Here is a 22,670-nt window from a genome sequence, read left to right on the forward strand (position 1 = left end):
AGATAATCTTTTTGCTCTATAGCAAATTCCCACCGGAAGTTAAGTTTGCTATTGAGCAAAGGTTATCTGATCATACACGAGCACAAATTCCAGTGTTCCAATTCGCATTCTTCGCATTCGAATATTGGGGGGAATGATATGAGGATACGGCAATAATGACTACTGCATCGATCGGGAACGAAAAAATAGAAATATATTTACGTCATCGGGACCGGGGACTACGCGAACGGCCCCGTAGAAACAAGTTGTACAAGTTAACCACAAGTAATGGCAATTTCTTTTCAGCATAGCAAATGCTTATGTATTTTTTGAAAATAGAGGTAATAAAATGAAATCCTTTTGTTTTTATCTTGTTTCTTGTCTGAAAGATGAATTGACTTTGTCATTTGAAAGTTAAACAAGTAATTCAAATGTTAGTGCCAGAATGAACAGGAGACGCCCTCTTCAAGAGCACCGTAAACATAAGAGGGCCCTCTCTTATAAAAATCTTCATGTTAAAGGGTTGGTCCTGGAAGAATTTATGCCCGGAATCAAAAATGCCATCGGCTTAAAATACAGCCGAAGCCGCATATGAAAAGGATGCAAAAATTAAAGTTGCGCAAATACTTATTAGAGCCCTCACGGAAAATGGCTGATGCATGGAGCCAAAAATGCTTTCGGGGAGAATACACCTAAAAGTTTCACGTAGTAAGACACAAAATAATCTGCGCAAAATTCTTAAAGAAAATGCAAAGATTAAAGGCTTGCATATTCTAACAATGAGAAGACTTAGACAATACTTGAGCAAAAGATGTTTTTATTTACGAAAACATGACAAAATGGCATAGATACAAGAATTGGAAAAGAAAAGAAAAGCTAATCTGCATTGTCTCCGGAACCAGGAGGAAGAGAAGTGTCCGCGCCCCCTAAACAAGTAGACGGACCCATCAATTTGTTCTTCGTCATCATCATCATCATCCGATTCTTCTTCAGTTGTCGAAAACTCGGAACCAGAACCAGAAGGACCAGGTGCATCAGACCTCGATGGGAGTAGACTTTTAGCAGCTAACTCAAGCTCACGGGCCTTTGCAATTTCGGCATCAATGTAAATGACACTAGCTTTGGCCTCTTCCAAGGTTTTTATCCTCATGTTATACATGGCATAAGGTTTTTCAACAACGAGGGAAGCAGCTCGGTGCTTGAGTTCTTCTTTGAGTTGGGTTACCTCGGCAGAAAGATTTTTCCAGGAGGACCTAGCAGATTTGAGGCTGACATCAAGGTCATGGATAATTGAACTAAAGAGCCTATTATGCTCGATAGTTTTCCTTTACTTCTCTTCTAGCTGGGCGTGTTTCACCCCCCACAACAACAAGATCTTCAATTTTGGAGTTCAAGTTTGCCTCTAAGGTAATCACTCTTTTAGCAGAGGCAGCTTCACATTCAGTTGCAGCAAGAAAGACGTTATGGACTTTAACCCATTTGGCCCTAGCTTCGTCAAATATAACCCTGAGAGGGCCAATTTCTTGTCTAAGGGTTACTACTTCTTGCTCGCTCTGCCGTAAACGAGCTTCCAATACAACAACCTCAACGGCTTTGGCTTCCACTCCCGAAAGGCGAGCGACATGTTACTTCCGTTCTGCCAAAAAGTTGATCCCGTGTGGAGGTAATCTCTTCCTTTTCATGAATCAACCTCTGAAGGCCCTCAGAAGCAAGAAAATTGGCCTACAAGATAATAAGAGTAAAATTCAGGAGATGTTCGCACCCGAAAATAGAAGAAGTAATAAAGGAAGAAAAGAACTACCGTTGTGGCGTTGTGCATAGTATTGTTCAAGAAACACTCTCCCGAGATGCTTGAATTTTTTCCCAATCTTTCTCTGAAGCCAAAGGCTTCAGATAATTAGCAAGCTCCACCGGCCGGGATAGCAAGTTGCATCCGGTAGAGACCGAAAGAGTAACGTTCCTCCTCTTTTGTGGATCTTTAGAAGGGGCAGCATAATTTTATCCTAAATTCCCATAAGCTGGGGACTGTGGAAGAGGAACACCTTATTTGTGGTCAGACGCGGCCGGCGGGGGAGGTGTAGCAATTGCTGGTAGAAGAATAGATGAAGATGGAAGTGAGGTAACTGTTGCTACTGTTGGTGAAGATGGAGATGAAGCTGATGGAGTTGAAGAGTAAGAAGCAGCTGCGTCAAATGCAGTGCTGGTTGTTGGATGCTCATCAACTAAAGACGACAAGGGTCCGGTACTCAGCTCCACAGTACCGGACACAATAATTGAGGCCCGAAAACGGGAATCGACATTAACTACTAAATCAAATTCTCCCCAAAGTGTCGAGACATCGTCCTCGGTTGGTGTAGCCCTCTCAATAGGTTGATCATCCTGTTGAGATGATTAGGATCATCGTTTTCTATGTAGAGAAGCTCCCTCATCACTAGCTTCTTCTTCATTATCGATTATCACGGTGTCTATGACTGGCCCGAAAGGAGGGCCAGTCAATATCATTACCGGAGATGACTCGAGGGCATCGGTCTTCGCCCTTTTATTCTTTTCCCTGGCTGCAGAGGAGCGTCTTCTCTTTGGTTGTTTGTCTTCCAAGCGGGGACTTCGAAAAGAAGCATTTACTCTCGAAGCAGGCCCGGAGCTACCTATTCGAGTAAGCAGCCTCACTGCATCAGCAGGATCAGCCTCACTGCATCCTGGTATGTGGAGGTAGTTTTATTGAGAATGGAATAACATCCACGACCACATAATTCTGTACTTGATGAACCAATAACTGCAATGTTATAGCAGGAGCTAGAGCCAATCAACTAGCACTAGGATTGATGAGGTAATATATCCCCATCAAAGAGATATCTTCAAACAAAAGGGTATGACCCAAAGACCTTCACAGTTTTGAATATGCTTACCGGTTCAATTTAGACGAGATAGTTTGATTTGGTACAAAGTTAATTTAATAAAGAAAAGAAAAATTTTAAAATATGTGATCCTAAAAACTTAAGGGGTAAAAATTTTCTGTGGCCATACTACTTATGTGGCTATATAAGCTTCTCATTAAGGGTAAAGTGAGTAAAATAAAAAGTTCAAAATTAAATTGTTTCTAAATATAAAAATGCGTCATTCTTTTTGGAACGCATTAATAAGGAAAGCGTGTCATTTAAATTGAAACGGAGGGAATAATTAATTAGAAGACTTCTATAAATTGAAGGGGAGGCTGTCTATATCACATCCGTTAAGGGTAGGGTAGACTGTTTACATCACACCCCTTAAGGTGCCATTCTTTCCTAGACCCTGCGTGAATACGGAATACTTTGTATACCGTACTATCCTTTGCTTTCTGTCAATTGGCAAACATCTTTCGTTTCCGATCATGCATGAGTTGTTTTTCACTTAACACCAAAAATTGTGATGGAGTTGTAAGTAATTATTCATTCTTAATCAAATGTCTCGGGTTCTAGTTCTAAATATGAGGCTGTCATCGATAGGAAACGATTTACCCTCAAAGTGAGACTTTCGGCACAAATAAGGGTTAATAGCCCCTCCCCCAACCCCAACCCCACCCCCCAAAAAAAGACTGTTTTCCTTATCCCTTGGGCCACGTGTATTATGGCAGTGAAGCTAAAGAATGAGAAAGAGAGAGGGTGGCCATTGGGGGCACCCAATTTAAGATATATGCCGTGGAGACACGTTTTCTAAGCAGAGTACTATGAAGACCTGTAATCAAAACCAGTAGACTGCATCTGAAATCATGCATGCAAATGTGTGTCCAAGAATAATAAACCAGTCCTTTTTGAACAGAGAAACTCATGATCTGGTCGCTGTCTAGGATTAAAAAAGAGCCTAGGCATAATTGACAAGCCAATGGAGCTTTGGCTCTTCAACTGCATCTAGGGTGAAATTTCAGCTTCATTCAAAATTTGCTTGTACTTCCATGTATGCAGTCTCGGGTAAGCACTAAGCAGAGTGTGGAAAATCAAGGGAAAATGCAACTCTTCTATTTCATTTATGTAACATAGTTTCACTAGACACGGAATTACACTTTGTTTGGATCATTGTTAGATATCGTTTTACAATGTATTGTATTATATTGTATTGTATTATATATCGTTTTATGAATATAACATTTGGATAAATGGTATTGTTTGTTATTGTTACATAAAAATTTTATGTTTGGTTTGAATATATCGTATTATACTATAACTAATAAATTTACTAAATACCCTCAAACGCCATAGCACAAATTTCCAACTATATTGTGTAATCAAATACACGTAAATATAGATCTTCGAACCAGATGTAGTTGCGAACAAACATGATAAGCTTGTGCTAAACATTAAACCATGATTTTAACTTGGTAAATTACATTACACTACTAAAAATTCGGTAAAAACCGATCAAAAGAACCGACCAACTTTGGTCGGTAATGGCCAATAACCGTCCAAAACGCGACCATTTACTTATGGACGGTATTTTATGGGTCGGAAAGGCATACCGACCAAAGTTGGTCGGAAATTACCGATCAAATTTGGTCGGTCAATTAAATTCAAAAAATAAATATTGCAACAAAAAAAAAACCGACCAAAGTTTGGCGCCCACCGTGGGGCCTAGATGGCCATGTAACTAAATTGATCTTTGCCTTTTTTACTAACGCGTTTTGATCCTTTTTGTCTTAGAAAAAGTCATAAGAAATGGCAGATAACACTGTTAACGACATGCACAACCTCGAGATACGAGGGGATCAGCCTCATTCTGAGGACTCAATCAGCGACACCCATAACGAAGGGAATGACGCTACACCAGCGCATGACAGGCAGTACCCTCGATATGTTCGGGGGACCACTACCCGATGACGCTGATGAAGAGCATGTCGTCGAAGCGGTAAGGGTCTTGCCAGAGCAACAAGGGATCATTCTAGGCCACCTCATGCGATAGGATAAAGTTATAACGGAGTTGAAGCAAGCATTGTCAGGAGCTTCAAATAATGCAATCAGATGAGATTCGATCCCTCCTGGGATTCCCACGAATCAAACAACAAGGAGGATCGACAACAACACTCCAGGGGTGAAATTGGCTCCGATGGGGCAGGAGGGAATGGGTCAGGTCTCAACAACGAGAATGATTCTTTCATGAATGAACTTTTATGGTTCATGAGGGAAGTAAACGCCCACATGGACCAGATCCCCAGGCACGCCACCAGTGCTGAAAGGCCCGGACTCAAAGAAGTATACTCAATTACCGTACAAACCAAGTGCGGTACCAAAGTTGATCCCGAAGCGGTTCAAAATGCTTGAAATGCCAAAGTATGACGGAACTTCAGACCCCCAAAAGCATATTACCACCTGCACAACAACGATAAAGGGAAATGATTTAGCTCCTCACGAAATTGAATCTGTGATGCTAAAGAAATTTGAGAAAACCCTCACGAGGGGGCCCTTGATGTAGTATTCGTTGTTACCCAAACACTCCATAGAACCCCTTGAAATGCTTGCGGATTCTTACATCAAGGATCATGCCAGGGCAAGGAAAGTACATGCCCGAAAGGCCGACATATTCAAAATAGCACAGGGAGAGTCTGAGTTGCTACGAGAGTTCGTTACCCGATTCCAGAAGGAGAGAATGTTGCTCCCGGCTGTCCCAGATGAATAGGTGGCTGAGACGTTCACCAAAGGATTGAATCCAAGAAGTTCAGACGCTTCCTGGAAATTGAAATAGAGCCTACTTGAGTTTCAAGAAACTACCTGGGTAGATGTCCACAACCGGTATGAATCAAAAATAAGGATCGAAGATGATCAGGTTGGTTTTCCATCGTCGACCAAAGGACAAGAAAAGAATAAGGAAAAATGAAAAGATGACTATAACGCGGACATGCGAATTTCTAGGGGCTAGTTTTTGCCCTACGAACAAATCGAAGGCCGCAACAGAGGTTTTCGGACAGCGGACATGTTCGCGATCGATAAGAAGACTGATCACGGTCGGAATAATCGATCACTACAAGATAAAAAAGTGACGGGGTCACGAGATCCTTCTTACCCTAAATTATCAGAATACAACTTCAACGTCAGTATAGTAGAATTAGTATCTACCATGAGAAACATCAAAAAAGCGCAGTTCTCGAGACCGATGAGATCTGATTCTAACCAGAGGGATCCCAATTTGTGGTGTGAATACCACGGTACGAATGGCCATCGAACAGGGGACTGTTGACATCTCCGGGAAGAAGTGGCAACGTTACTAAAGAATGGTCACCTCAAAGAATTCTTGAGTGACCGATCTAAGAATAACTATGGGCATAACCGAGACAACGCGGAACCCTTGAAAGTAGGAGAAGATTCCCGCATCAAACAATCAACATGATCTTCGGAGGAAACGAGATTATCGGGATCACCTTTTCAATAGCAAAGAAGACGAAAGTATTAATAACACATAGCAAAAGACTCCGGGAAGACGATATCACTTTTACGGAGGAGGACACAGACGGATTGCTACTACCACACAATGACACACTGGTAATTTCTTTAAATGTTCTAGATTTTAAGATTAAACGTGTTCTTGTGGATCCAGGGAGTTCGGCTAATATCATATAATAGAGTGTATTTGTAACAATCTGGCCGGTCGTTTCGAGAGTTATAGCCCCGTTTTCCCTATTTCTGCTTCTTTTTGTGTTCTTCGGCTATATTATGTTATACCGGGTTAGTTGGTTCGGGTCTGGAGTGGTTTCGGAGTGAATTGAGACACGTAGTCTCTAAAGTAGAAGCTTAAGTTGGAAAAGTCATCCAGATGTTGACTTATATGTAAACGATCTCGGATTTGAATTTTGATGGTTCCGTTAGCTCTGTTAATTGATTTTGGACTTACGAGTGCATCCAGAATGTGATTTTAAGGTTAGTAGTGGAATTAGGCTTGAATTAGCGAAAATTAGAAAATTGGCGATTTTTGGTCAGTAGTGGAAAATTTGATGTCGGGGTCGGAATGGATTTCCGGAAATTGGAGTATGTTCGTGGTGTCATTTGTGATGTGTATGTAAAATTTGATATCATTCGGACTTGGTTTGGTAGGTTTCGGCATCGTTGGTAGAATTATAAATTTAGAAGTTCTTAGGCTTGAATCCGAGGGTAATTTGGTGTTGTTTTGAGTGATTCGAAGGCTCGACTAAGTTTGTATGATGTCATGGGATGTGTTGGTATGTTTGTTTGAGATCCTGAGGGCCTCGGGGTGGTTCCGGGTGGTTAACGGAAGGTTTGGAACTTGGAAAATGCAGCTGAACTGCTGGTGGTGGTGTCTTCCGCACCTGCGGAGAGGGAGCCACAGGTGCGAGACCGCAGAAGCGCATGGGAGGTCGTAGATGCAGGCAATGTTGAGCTGGACTGGAACCGCAGGTGCAAGAAGGCTTTCGCATCTGCGAGCCCGTAGGTGCGAGACCTGGGGCGCAAATGTGAAAAGGAGGAAATTGGCTGGCTCCGCAGAAGCGGAGGGAGATGCGCAGGTGCGAGATGTTGGCCGCAGATGTGGAACCTGGGATTTGATTGAGTTCCACACCTGCGATGGGATTTTCCGCATGTACGGCATCGCAGAAGCGGATAAGGTGACCGCAGATGCAGTTTCACTAGGTAGAATGTATAAATGGAGGACTTCGTGATTTTTGCTCATTTCTACCATTTTTAACTCGGACTTTGGAGCTTTTGGGGTGAGTTTTGAAGGGAATTCAAGGATATTCACTAAGGTAAGTTGCTTCAGCTCTATTATCTTTAGCCATGGTGTTTTCCCATTGATTTCCTACCTAATTAGTAGGATTTTTGAAGAGAAATAAGGAGTTAGAACTTGGGATTTTGGAGAGTGTAATTTGAGGATTTGAGGGATCAAATGATGTTGGATTTTGATGAATTTTATATGGTTAGACTCGTGAGTGAATGGTCTTTTGGGTTTTGTGACTTTTGTCAGATTTTGAGACGTGGGTCCGGGGGTCGGATTTGAGTCGATTTTGGGTTTTGAGTCTAATTTAGTAGTTTTCTTGTCGAATTGATTCCTTTAGCATATATTAATGGTATTGTGTTATTTGTGGCTTGATTCAGGACGCTCGGAGGATGATTCAAGAGACAAGCGCATTGCGGAGTAGAGATTTGCTCGGATTGAGGTAAGTACTAGTTATAAATCTGATCTTGAAGGTATGAAACCCCGGACTATGTATCATGTGATTATTTTGGTGGTGACGCACATGCTTGGTCCGTCCCGTGGAAACTGTAAAGTTGAATAACTTGTTAGCTATGTGCTCTCTATGTGTTGTGGAAATTTGACTATAAGTCATGTTAGAAACCATGTTTAGGCTATATGTTGGTACTATTAGGACCCACAGAAGTCGTGTACATGTTGAACTATCTGCTTAATTGTTGTTTTGTACTCAGCCACAGTTTACTTGATTATGTTATGCAGTCTCTATTGTTCATTATTGATGCATCATATCATTGTTGTTGGGTTGATTTCATGATTTCTGAGAGCCCAAGAAACTGGAGAGATTTATGACTGAGTGAGGTCGAGGGCCTGATTATGAGATATTATTATAGCACGTGAGTTATCCGTGCAGCACGTGAGTTGTCCGTGCGGATCCAGATATTATACTGTAGCACGTGAGTTGTCTGTGCGGATTCAAATATTTATAATATGGCACGTGAGTTGTCCGTGCAACACGTGAGTTATCCGTGCAGATTATAGTGCTTGGGCTGTAGGAGCCCCTCATGAGTCTGAACACCCCCAGAAAGCGCGGGTTCCCATTGAGTGTGAGTGCGGAGGACTGAGAGTCGAGTGGTTGAGTTGTTATGACGAGTGGAGTAATTGTTGCCCTGAGAGGCTATACTTGCTTTGCATTTGTTGTTGCACTTAGTTGCTATTTGACATTGCTGCGAAATTTTTTGAAAGATTTTATATCCGGATTACATGAACTTGAACTGTATAAATTGATTTGACTTAAGCTGCTGGGTTGAAAGCATGTCTATTCTTGCTGGAATTACTGAAAGTGAACTATAACTGTGTATCTCATCACTATCTCTAGTTCCTTATTTATTATTATTACTTTTTGAGTTGGTTGTACTCATACTACACCCTGCACTTCGTGTGCAGATCCAAGTGTTCCCGGATATAGCGGGTGTTGATTCTTTCGCGCAGTTGATTTTCTCCGGAGATTTTGAGGTAGTTGCCGTGTTTCGGAGACCTTGCCTCTCCTTCCCTATCTCTTTGTTTACTATATTTGGTCTTAGACTATTATACACTATATTTTCCTGACTTGTATTCGTAATAGATGCTCATATACTCACTGACATCGGGTTTTGGGATTGTTTATATATATATATATATATATATATATATCTTATTAGATGCTCATGTACTCAGTGACACCGGGTTTTGGGAGTGTTTATTTATGTATTTGTGAGTTTTTCTTTCGCTAAATTTAGATATTATGTTTTCAAACTTAAAAGATATGGTGGTTTATTGAGATTGTCGGCTTGCCTAGTATTGAGATAGGCGCCATCACGACGGGTGAGATTTTGGGTCGTGACAGTATTAGAGCAAGGTAAACTCACCGGAAGCATTATTCCGGCCACAAAGCTCCTCGCCAGATTCAACCTTGCAAGTGTGACAACTCGGGGAGAAGATTTATTACTCATAAATGCTGTAGGAGCAATAAAAACAACTCTTTTCGAAGTGGTAAATGGTGATATAGGATACAACATCATTCTGGGAAGGCCATGGTTGCATGAGATGAAAGTTGTACCATCAACATACCATCAATTGCTTAAGTTTCCAACACCCGAGGGAATTAAGCAGATAAGGGGTGACCAACCGGCAACAAGGGAGATGAATGCAATTTCAGTCTCGAGTAGCAAAGGAAAGGAACACATGGCATAGAAATTACAAGGCCCGACACCTACTCCTGAACTAGATGAAGTTGGCCAAGCGTCAGAAGATAATCAGGTGCCGAGATATTTCTAAGTTCCAAAAGAGACCGATGAGACGAAGTCCACAGCGGAAAAGCTGGAGAAAGTGGCATTGTTCGAGGAATTCTTAGAAAGGAAATTCCACTTGGGAACAGGATTGCACCCGGAACTCAGGTTCGGCTTCATTAAATTCCTTAAATATAACGCCGATTGTTTTGCATGGTTGCATGAAGATATGACATGTATCCCGACAGAGGTAGCCGTACACAAGTTAAGCTTGGATCATAACATACCTCCGGTAATACAAAAGAAATGCCCGATCGCCGAAGCCAGGGATAAATTCGTCAAAGAAGAGGTTACCGGCTTACTTAGTATTAGCTCAATCAGAGAGGTAAGATATCCAGACTGGCTAGCTAATGTAGTAGTAGTTCCTAAAAAGAACAATACATTTCGCATGTGCGTAGATTATAAATACCTTAATAAGGCGTGCCCGAAAGACTCGTTCCCACTGCCAAACATCGATCAAATGATTGATGCCACGACTGGGTACGAGTTAATGAGTTTTCTCGATGCTTATTCCGGGTACAACCACATTAAGATGAACCCGAAAGATCAGGAAAAAACTTCTTTTATAATAAATTTCGGTATATATTGTTACAATGTGATACCCTTCTGGTAGGAAAACGTCGGAACCACTTATCAACGGCTCGTGAACAAGATATTGGAAAATCAAATAGGAAAAACTATGAAAGTTTATATAGACGGTATGCTCGTTAAGTCGCCAAATGCAGGTGATCATCTTAAACATATGCAAGAGACTTTCGACATCCTTAGGAAGCATAATATGAAGCTTAATCCCGAGAAATGCACGTTCGGGGTCAACTCAGGTATGTTTTTGGGATTTATGGTGTCACAAAGGGGGATTGAAGTAAACCCCGATAATATCAAGGCCATAAAGGATATCCCAGACCAACTGACAAGCGTGAATGAAGTCCAAACGCTTACGGAGAGATTGGCAGCTTTAAGCAGATTTATTTCCCGATCATCTGAAAATTGTAATCGTTTCTTCGCACTGCTCAAGAAGAAAACTAATTTCGAATGGACCCCGGAATGCCATTAGGCTTTGAGAGATTTATAGAAGTACTTGTCAAGCCCTCCATTGCTTTCAAAACCAAAAGAAGGGAAAATGTTGCTGGTTTACCTTGCGGTTTAGGAAGTTCCAGTAAGTGCGGTTTTAGTTCGAGAAGACAAAGGTACATAATCTCTCATTTATTATGTTAGTAAAATTTTAACAGGAGCAGAAACGCATTACCCACATTTGAAAAAACTAGCCTTAGCTCTCGTAGTCGTCACTCGAAAGCTGAGGCCCTATTTCCAATGCCACCCGATAGCCGTGGTGTCTACTTTTCCTTTGCGAAACATCCTCCATAAACCTGAGCTCTCAGGTAGATTAGCCAAATGGTCCATCGAAATGAGTGAGTTCGACATAGAATACAAGCCAAGGACTGCGATTAAGTCACAAGTCTTGGCTAACTTCGTGGCCGATTTTAGTTCGGGATTATTGCCTCAGGCTACCAAGGAAGAAATGATGATGTCGGAATCGACGTCAGGGGATTGGACCTTATTTATGGACGGAGCTTCCAATGTAAAATGGTTCGGGATTGGTATAGTCTTAATCATGCCTTCGGGGGAAACCCTGAGGCAAGCCATCAGGACGGTCCATTTAATTAACAACGAAATAGAGTATAAAGCTTTGATTGCAGGACTTAAGTTGACCCGGGGACTTGACTCCGAAATTATAGAAATCAAATGTGACTCACAGCTGGTGGTAAATTAGGTCTATGGGATCTTTGAGACCAAAGAGGAGCACATGCAACAATACGTGGTAAAGGTTCAAGCTCTGCTGGCACGATTCAGAGAGTGGTCAATTACTCATATCCAAGGGAAGAAAATGCAGAAGAAGACGCATTAACAAACCTAGGATCATCAACAGAAACAAAGGGATCAGAGTCAGGGTCGGTAGTACAACTGATGAACTCAGTCCTGGATACAGATGGTTATTACGAGGTAAATTCAGCTAGTCTGGTCTGGGACTGGAGGAATGAAATTATCGATTATCTCGAACACGAAAAGCTACCTGAAGACCCCAAAATGTCCCGGTTGCTGCGTGCCAAAGCAACGCGATATAGCTTCAAGGGAGGCCAATTGTATAGAAAATCTTTTCAATGCCCGTTGGCCCGGTGCTTAGGAGTGTCTGAAGCTAACTATGTCATGAGAGAGGTTCACGAAGGGATATGCGGAAACCACTCGGGTGCAGATTCCTTGGTGTTGAAGTTGGTAAGGGAAGGATATTACTGGCCCCGCATGGAATAAGACGCCAAGGACTTCGTGCGAAAATGTGATAAGTGTCAACTCTACACGCCACTGATGCATCAACCGGCAGAACCCTTACATTCGGTCCTATCTCCGTGGTCGTTCATTAAATGGGGGATGGACACCGTCAGACCATTACCACCGACTCCCGAAAAGTAAGATTTCTTTTAATTTTAACTGACTATTTTTCTAAGTGGGTGGAAGCAGGTCCTTATCAGAAAATCGGAGAACGGGAAGTGGTGGATTTCTTGTGGAAAAATATAATTTGCAAGTTCGGAATACCAAAAGAGATAACACGCGACAATGGGCCACAATTTATCGGCGCAAAAGTTATAAAGTTCCTCCAAGATTTGAAAATAAAGAGGATCACATCTTCTCCTTATCATCCGAGAGCAAATGGTCAAGCGGAGTCGATGAACAAAGTGATTATTTAGAACCTCAAGAAAAGTTTGGAAGCGGCTAAAGGAAATTGGTCCGAGGATATACTCGGAGTTCTATGGGTATTTCGAACTACGGCCAAGTCAAGCACAGGGGAAACCCATTTTTCCCTCATGTACGGTGCTGAAGCTTTAATCCCAGTGGAAGTAAGGGAACCGACCTTGAGATACTTCAAGGCACAAGAAGAATTGAACAATCAAGCATTGCTTGTTAACTTGGAACTGCTCGATGAACGGAGGGAATTGGCACATGTAAGAATGGTAGCTCAAAAGCAATGAATGGAGCGGTATTATAATCGAAGAGCCAACCTCCGTTATTTCAAAGTAGGTGACTTGGTCCTAAAGAAAGTAACTCACAATACCCGGGATCTCAACGCGGGGAAGCTAGGTCCAATGTGGGAAGGCCCCTATCGGGTCTCAGCTATCACCGGAAAAGGTTCATACGAGTTAAAAAACCAAAATGAAGAAAAGTTGCCCAACAATTGGAATATGGCACACCTCAAAAGATATTATTGTTGATGAACATTATGCGATCAGAAAGTATGTGCTGCACTATTTTTCCCTTCGTTCAGTTTTTGTCCCAATTGGATTTTTCTGGCAAGATTTTAACGAGGCAACAACAGAAAGCATACTACGAAGACAACACCAGTAAGACCTTTAATAGCAAGGCACACAAGCAGAGATCTACTCGGGGATGGTTAGATAATCTTTTTGCTCTATAGCAAATTCCCACCGGAAGTTAAGTTTGCTATTGAGCAAAGGTTATCTGATCATACACGAGCACAAATTCCAGTGTTCCAATTCGCATTCTTCGCATTCGAATATTGGGGGGAATGATATGAGGATACGGCAATAATGACTACTGCATCGATCGGGAACGAAAAAATAGAAATATATTTACGTCATCGGGACCGGGGACTACGCGAACGGCCCCGTAGAAACAAGTTGTACAAGTTAACCACAAGTAATGGCAATTTCTTTTCAGCATAGCAAATGCTTATGTATTTTTTGAAAATAGAGGTAATAAAATGAAATCCTTTTGTTTTTATCTTGTTTCTTGTCTGAAAGATGAATTGACTTTGTCATTTGAAAGTTAAACAAGTAATTCAAATGTTAGTGCCAGAATGAACAGGAGACGCCCTCTTCAAGAGCACCGTAAACATAAGAGGGCCCTCTCTTATAAAAATCTTCATGTTAAAGGGTTGGTCCTGGAAGAATTTATGCCCGGAATCAAAAATGCCATCGGCTTAAAATACAGCCGAAGCCGCATATGAAAAGGATGCAAAAATTAAAGTTGCGCAAATACTTATTAGAGCCCTCACGGAAAATGGCTGATGCATGGAGCCAAAAATGCTTTCGGGGAGAATACACCTAAAAGTTTCACGTAGTAAGACACAAAATAATCTGCGCAAAATTCTTAAAGAAAATGCAAAGATTAAAGGCTTGCATATTCTAACAATGAGAAGACTTAGACAATACTTGAGCAAAAGATGTTTTTATTTACGAAAACATGACAAAATGGCATAGATACAAGAATTGGAAAAGAAAAGAAAAGCTAATCTGCATTGTCTCCGGAACCAGGAGGAAGAGAAGTGTCCGCGCCCCCTAAACAAGTAGACGGACCCATCAATTTGTTCTTCGTCATCATCATCATCATCCGATTCTTCTTCAGTTGTCGAAAACTCGGAACCAGAACCAGAAGGACCAGGTGCATCAGACCTCGATGGGAGTAGACTTTTAGCAGCTAACTCAAGCTCACGGGCCTTTGCAATTTCGGCATCAATGTAAATGACACTAGCTTTGGCCTCTTCCAAGGTTTTTATCCTCATGTTATACATGGCATAAGGTTTTTCAACAACGAGGGAAGCAGCTCGGTGCTTGAGTTCTTCTTTGAGTTGGGTTACCTCGGCAGAAAGATTTTTCCAGGAGGACCTAGCAGATTTGAGGCTGACATCAAGGTCATGGATAATTGAACTAAAGAGCCTATTATGCTCGATAGTTTTCCTTTACTTCTCTTCTAGCTGGGCGTGTTTCACCCCCCACAACAACAAGATCTTCAATTTTGGAGTTCAAGTTTGCCTCTAAGGTAATCACTCTTTTAGCAGAGGCAGCTTCACATTCAGTTGCAGCAAGAAAGACGTTATGGACTTTAACCCATTTGGCCCTAGCTTCGTCAAATATAACCCTGAGAGGGCCAATTTCTTGTCTAAGGGTTACTACTTCTTGCTCGCTCTGCCGTAAACGAGCTTCCAATACAACAACCTCAACGGCTTTGGCTTCCACTCCCGAAAGGCGAGCGACATGTTACTTCCGTTCTGCCAAAAAGTTGATCCCGTGTGGAGGTAATCTCTTCCTTTTCATGAATCAACCTCTGAAGGCCCTCAGAAGCAAGAAAATTGGCCTACAAGATAATAAGAGTAAAATTCAGGAGATGTTCGCACCCGAAAATAGAAGAAGTAATAAAGGAAGAAAAGAACTACCGTTGTGGCGTTGTGCATAGTATTGTTCAAGAAACACTCTCCCGAGATGCTTGAATTTTTTCCCAATCTTTCTCTGAAGCCAAAGGCTTCAGATAATTAGCAAGCTCCACCGGCCGGGATAGCAAGTTGCATCCGGTAGAGACCGAAAGAGTAACGTTCCTCCTCTTTTGTGGATCTTTAGAAGGGGCAGCATAATTTTATCCTAAATTCCCATAAGCTGGGGACTGTGGAAGAGGAACACCTTATTTGTGGTCAGACGCGGCCGGCGGGGGAGGTGTAGCAATTGCTGGTAGAAGAATGGATGAAGATGGAAGTGAGGTAACTGTTGCTACTGTTGGTGAAGATGGAGATGAAGCTGATGGAGTTGAAGAGTAAGAAGCAGCTGCGTCAAATGCAGTGCTGGTTGTTGGATGCTCATCAACTAAAGACGACAAGGGTCCGGTACTCAGCTCCACAGTACCGGACACAATAATTGAGGCCCGAAAACGGGAATCGACATTAACTACTAAATCAAATTCTCCCCAAAGTGTCGAGACATCGTCCTCGGTTGGTGTAGCCCTCTCAATAGGTTGATCATCCTGTTGAGATGATTAGGATCATCGTTTTCTATGTAGAGAAGCTCCCTCATCACTAGCTTCTTCTTCATTATCGATTATCACGGTGTCTATGACTGGCCCGAAAGGAGGGCCAGTCAATATCATTACCGGAGATGACTCGAGGGCATCGGTCTTCGCCCTTTTATTCTTTTCCCTGGCTGCAGAGGAGCGTCTTCTCTTTGGTTGTTTGTCTTCCAAGCGGGGACTTCGAAAAGAAGCATTTACTCTCGAAGCAGGCCCGGAGCTACCTATTCGAGTAAGCAGCCTCACTGCATCAGCAGGATCAGCCAAGACATCCTCCTTGGGAATAGCAACAGAGCTTGCGGGTAGACTTACTTTCATAGAAAGGTTAGAAGAGATCAATCAAGTTCTTTATATGAAAAATTAAAACGAGATAAGTTTGAATTATCATGATTCTTGGCCTTCCACCTATATTTAGGGGCCAATTCTTTCCAGAAAGGAGTTTCTGGCATCGTAACATCCAAGATCTTTTGTACCCACCAGTCCAAACCTTCAATCACCGGTGGGACCCATCGAGTTGCTGAAATAAATGAAGAATGGAAGATCAATATGGCTATTAAAGATTTTTTAGTAAAAGCAAATATTAAATAAAGAGCTTACGAGTGCGGTTCCAAGCGGCCGAAAAGGATTAAGTCGTTGCTGGAATGATATTATCGGTGGCAATTGTAACGAATCATTCCATCCATCCACGGTTGTTGTCATCATCCATACTAGACAATAAGGCATGGTTGGCACGCTTGCAGAGGTTTATCATTCCCTCGCAAATGATTTTAGGAGAATAAGGATTCATCATGTGAGCTAAGATTAGCTCCTTCCCAGTTTCCTGGCATAAACACCGGAGACAAGCAACCGTTCTCCATACATAAGGACTTACTTGTGCCAAACACACCTGGTAACGGAGGAAAAACTACGCAATCATGGAGTCAAGCTGTCCGCTAAAAAAATGCACCCAAAGTAAAGGGATACGTGTAAATATATGTAAAACCTTCCCTGGGAAGGTTGACTCGCTTTGATAGATAGGGAGCGATAATTTCTAAGTCATGGCAGCGATCGTCCTCCTTCACAGTAGGAATGCTCGAAGGACGTATGGAAGAAGGATACCGGCTAACGGCCCATATACGAGAATTAGAGGTAGGAAATTTCTCTTCGAAATCTTTTGTGGTAATAAGACTTCTAAGGATGATGGAAAAACAATATGCAAGATTAGATGAAGGAAGTTATGAAGTGTAAGGGTGGAAGTGGATACGTATAAGTAAAGTTTTGGCGGCTAAATTTATGGCCAGAATTACCTTGATAATCGGTAAAAGATGTGTTGAATCTTGGGAAGACGCGTGTTTGGGAAATTAAATGCGGAGAGACATGCATCTAATCAACCGTCAATAGCCTTTAGATGGAATTATAGTAATTTTCGCCAAAAGAGTAGTTCTACCAACTTTTCCGTAACACAAAGTTATGTCACCGGAAAGTAGGGGGACTATCTGTATTGGGTAAAATATATTATGGCACGTGACCGTCCGAGAAAGGGACACGTGGAACCCAAGACGTGGGAATGACTGAAGACTGAAGATAACTGTTTCGTTTGTCACCGAGAAGAATAATGCTCATAAAGATGTGATAAATACTCTTTTTTCCGGTAGCATTAAATAGGGAATATTCATGACATTAAGAGCAGTTACCCATTACAAGAAATTTAGCATTTATGTCCACCGTTACATCTTTCATCAATGCTCCTCATAATTGACATTAAAGAAGGGCACGACCCTAAGACCTTCTTCATAGCTATAAATAGTGAGCTCAGGTTTCATTGTAAATGGAACGACTATTCTGGCAAACTTATACAATATTTTATACAAAACTCAATTCAATCTTATCTTCTGATTTCTAGATTCTTTTTGTTTTTGTGCCCGAAAACCTTGTTCCTGGAATTGTTGCTTCTGTTGTTTCGTCCATATCTTAAGGCTAAGTGTTATATAATTCTTCAATTATTTATTTATTTATTTCAGGTTCAAATTAATTCACTTATCTAAAAATCATGTATAAATTTAATTGTACCATTTTACGGGTGAACAGTTTGGCGCCCATCGTGGGGCCTAGATAACCGTGTAACTAAAGGACAAACGTCTTTTCGGGAACTTTTCTATTTTCAAGAACTCAAACCCGAGATTTAGACCTCTGAGGGATCTGATCATCTCACTACATCGCTGAGTGGTAGTTGATTCCATATACGATTAACCTAGTTTACAACTAAATTAAATTATGTGCATTAATCCAAGCAACTTTTGATGATCAGCTGATCAACCTAACGTAAGAAAGCAATTAATTTAGATGCATATATTCTACAAATGGAAATTAGTAGGAGCAAGCAAGTTATGCAAAAGAAAGGAAAAGAGAAAACATTAGAAGTAGGCCAAAGAAAGAAGAAGGAAGAGGAAGCAATCAGCCACTGTTCTAGAATGGAATATGGAGAAAAATAATAAATTAAATTCAGATTTCTATAAGTAGTAATCCTCTTCTTTCTATTACCGGTTAAAGCTGCAGAAATTTTCTTTTTCTTGACATGACCTGACCATAGCTTCCACCATTGTTTGCAGGCTGGTGGTGGAGTCCCTTTATACCCTCATCTCTCCTACCTAAGAACCATAGGATTAGGTGATTCAAGTTTTTATTTTTAACAAAAAATGAAAAATTTATGAAGGAAGTTCAACTTTTTATTACCTTAAATAAAAAAGACCTTGATGCTTTAAGTAGCTCCAAGACGGTAGCTGCAAATTCCATCTGCTTTTCCTTTTTAATAAAATAATGTACTACCTACTATCTGAAAGTTTAACTTCTATGATTCTGTAGGTTTTGTAAAACACTTGGGGGTATTTATATTTTATAGGGGATTGCAATTAGAGGCAGATACAATTTGGTTTAGTTAACCACCGATATTACTCAAACAATTTGGCTTTAAATCTGGTTAGTGTTTGGATATAGATTTGGTTGAAATTTGAAGAAAAAAAATGAGTTTTTAAAAATGAGATGAAAAATAATTTTTGAAAGTTAAAATTGTATTTGGACATGCATTTTATTTGAAAAGAATTTGAAGTTTTGTAAGTTAAAATTTTCAAAAACTTCAAAAAGTTATTTTTGAGATTTGAAGATTTTATTTTCAAAATTTGCATTATAATCTATAAACAAATAGATACTATTTGAGAACAAAATTTAAAAAATAAAGCTTTCAAACTTATGACGAAAGGGAAGCTTAGGATAAAAAGGGGGGAAATGGCCTGGGAGATGGGTGGGCAGGTTGGGCTGAAGAGAAATAGACAACAGTGCATTAACATGTCAAATCATCTTTATCCCTCTTTAAAAACATTATTAGGAGTACTTCTTTTTTTCTTGGGGTGCAAAAGCCTAATACAAGTTAAAACACATATTCTCTAGCTGCTAAGCTATAACTTTAACTCATTGGTACCACGACGAGTAGGAGAATAAACTTTTTGGGCTTTTCTTTTCTTTTCTTTGGTTCCCATTTTTTGAACTATCAATATTTTAGTCCAAACACACCTGACTCTACAGTGATCTGATGGCCACTATAAATATTGGCTTTTTGCAGCTCCAAAATACAAATCGGTCGAACTCTTCATATATATTACTCTTAACTTTAAATAAATAGATTTCTTATATATGGGTTCAAAAATGTCTGATCCCCTTGTGATTGGTAGAGTGATAGGGGAAGTTGTTGATTATTTCACTCCAAGTGTTAAGATGTCTGTTACTTATAACAGCAGCAAGCATGTCTATAATGGACATGAACTCTTTCCTTCCTCAGTCACCTCTAAACCTAGGGTTGAAGTTCATGGAGGTGATTTGAGATCTTTCTTTACACTGGTACATACTCCTTCGATTTTCACTACTTTTAATTTATTAGGGGCGAAGCTAGAGTTCTAGCTACGGGTTCGTTGTATTAATTGTGTTAAGAAGTCCACTTAAGCTGTCTTTTTTAGAATTTAGAATCCATAAACTCAAAATAGTGACTTTGCTTCTAAATTAATTTTTATGCATTTCTCTTATATCGTGTATGTGAATATTGACCCCTTATTTTTTCTTTTTTACCTTAATTGACAGATCATGATAGACCCAGATGTTCCTGGTCCTAGTGATCCATATCTCAGGGAACATCTACACTGGTAAAGACATACGTTTTTTAATTACTAACTCATTCAATTTTATCGCCCCTTCTTTTCCTTGTTTACTTGGAGGGAAAATAATACGATCTCGTCAAGAAGATCAAAAATCTTCAGGCTTGTTATTTAGGAACTTGTTCAAAAATACCGTTTTGAAAAGAACATATGAGTTTGTTATTAGGTATTTGACTAAATAGGAACGATCATATGGTGTTCGGACAAGAAAATTTTTGTGAAAAGGTCCGCATACTTTAAAAAAAAAAAAAAAAAAATCCGCCTTGACTCTTGAGTTTCTGCTTCTTGGAAAAAACATTTCTTCTTTTTTTTTTTGGGTTTTTTGACCTTTATATATTAATTAAAGACACCACTGAGACACTTAATTAAAAAATTGTATATGGGAACGCAAAAAGAAAAAAAAACATGTGTTATTAATCTTATGTCAATGCCATCAGCAACTCAGGAAAATACGGTCGATATACTGTGATTTGCTTGCGAAAGGAGCAAAGAAGAAATCTTTTGATAATGTTTGTTATGACGATGCACTTAACCTAAAATAAGTTAGGGGCCGTTTGGTAAATGAAATAAGGATAATAATCTCGGAACAAAGTTTAGGATTAACTTTATCCCATATTTGATTTGGAGTATTAGTTAATTGCGGGATAACTTTCAAATTAAAATAGTAGGATTAGTTATCTCATATATAAAGTAAAATACCTAATCCCAATAATATAATAGGAGACAACTCTAATTTGCGTAGACATAATGTCCAGTCTCACTTTGTATATTTGTCATGACGCATATTAAGCATGAATGATAATATTTCGACAATCTTGTGGCATTTGATTACACTCAGCAAATTATAAATATGTCCAATAATTGCATTAATAATTACTTGTTCCTCTTATCATTATAGTGCCTCATTCACTAAACCGAACCCAAAAGAACACTGCAAAATGGTCATATCATGTAGTAACAGAAAAAAAAAACGTACTCGATTTTATGATAAAATCAAAGTGACATATGTGTCGCTTTGATAATTGACAAATACCTGAAAAAAGAATTTGACCATCTTTACAGGATTGTCACAGACATTCCAGGCACTACAGATTGCTCGTTTGGTATGTATCTTTAACCCAAAGTTCAAGCTATGAAATAGTAACAGCTTTTCTTTTTAATATTTTATTTGTCTTAAATACATATTTTCCTTATTATAAATTTATTCGCCTAGTGGTAACGGGATCAGGTATTGATTCGTATTTAATTTTTATTGTTCAACAAAAAAGAGTACAAAAAGAAAGAATTGATTTTCTACACTTAGATTTATATGCAATATCTAGAAATCAGAAGATCAGCAATGAGTTTACTAATTCATCGATGTGTATATCGCACAATCAAATCCAATTACTAATAATACTGATCTAAAAATTTCGATCAGGGAGAGAAATAGTTGGGTATGAAATGCCAAGGCCAAATATTGGAATCCACAGGTTTGTATTTCTGCTGTTCAAGCAGAAGAAGAGGCAAACATTATTGAGTGCACCTCTCTCCAGGGATCGATTTAATACGCGCAAATTCTCAGAAGAAAATGAGCTTGGGTCTCCTGTTGCAGCAGCTTTCTTCAATTGCCAGAGGGAAACCGCTGCCAGAAGGCGTTGAAGAAGATGTTTATTGGTTATTGTTGTTCTCGTTACTCTACAGTAAGGTACTCAACCAAGATATGCAGTGCATGTATTACTGATCTTACAGGAATCTCAGAGATATATGTAATGTAATGTTGGAGTGCCATGCTTGAATAAGACCCGTGAGTAAGAATGTACTTTCATGATCAAGACAGCATGTAATATCATCATTGTAAATTAATGTTTGACCTAATTAATAGTATGAATGTGTGTTTTGTACTTGTTTCTTATCATTTTCTTTTTCTTTTTCTTTTTAATAATATTTGTATTGCGGTCAGCTTGTGCAATATAGTCCTACCTTTCATCAGGTATCGAGGCTTAAAAAAGATGAGGAAAAATCACTAATATAGTACTGTCTTTTTCCTTTGTTGAGATCTGGATCCTGGTCTCCCATGATTTTTTTTCAGACTTCATTGATTTCCAAGTGATCACGTGGAAATTTTGAACTCAGACATTGCACAATTGAAGGGCGAAACCTCAAAAGTGATTAAAAAACTCATGGTTATGCCATTAGTTGTTTGGGAAAATGCGGTATTAAACCTGACTAACTCTCCTACACAAAGACTTCTGAAGGCATATTTATTCATGACGTAAGTTAGAATTCATCATATATATAAACCATGCTTATGTAAAGATTATATGAAATTAAAACAAAAAAGATTTTCTGCCTGATAAGTGATTAATTAATGGGTAACGCTATTCTCGTTCTTCCAAAGAAATCATAGTAACATTTTAATGAGTCAACTGGATTATTTTTCCCCTTTTCGAATGTCACCTGGATTTAATCAATTTAAACTAGCTATTCTTTTTCACTTCAATATAAACCAAGTTTAAACTACCTTGAACCAATCATTTCGATCAAAGGCTTATTAGTATTGTTAGTCTGAAGTGAACCCCCCTACTATATTTCACAGCAGTATAAAATTCAGAAGGGCAGTTCTAGTATCCATCCTCCAAGCTGTTTTAGCATAATCTTTTTGAAACTTATTGCAAAATACAATTTGGATCCTATT

General features: G+C 39.8%; 1 protein-coding gene across 1 annotated transcript; it reads left to right on the forward strand.

Moving 5' to 3' along the window:
* The first annotated feature begins 19,448 nt into the window (after nucleotides 1-19,448).
* LOC107813281 (CEN-like protein 4) lies at nucleotides 19,449-21,852 on the forward strand. The gene is made up of 4 exons (NM_001425934.1): nucleotides 19,449-19,682; nucleotides 19,920-19,981; nucleotides 21,056-21,096; nucleotides 21,414-21,852. Exons 1-4 carry the CDS (start codon nucleotides 19,479-19,481, stop codon nucleotides 21,632-21,634), a joined length of 528 nt encoding a protein of 175 aa, NP_001412863.1. The 5' UTR covers nucleotides 19,449-19,478; the 3' UTR covers nucleotides 21,635-21,852.
* Nucleotides 21,853-22,670: the final 818 nt, after the last annotated feature.

The sequence above is a fragment of the Nicotiana tabacum genome, chromosome 22 (genome assembly GCF_000715075.1).
Source record: "Nicotiana tabacum cultivar K326 chromosome 22, ASM71507v2, whole genome shotgun sequence".
NCBI lineage: Eukaryota > Viridiplantae > Streptophyta > Magnoliopsida > Solanales > Solanaceae > Nicotiana > Nicotiana tabacum.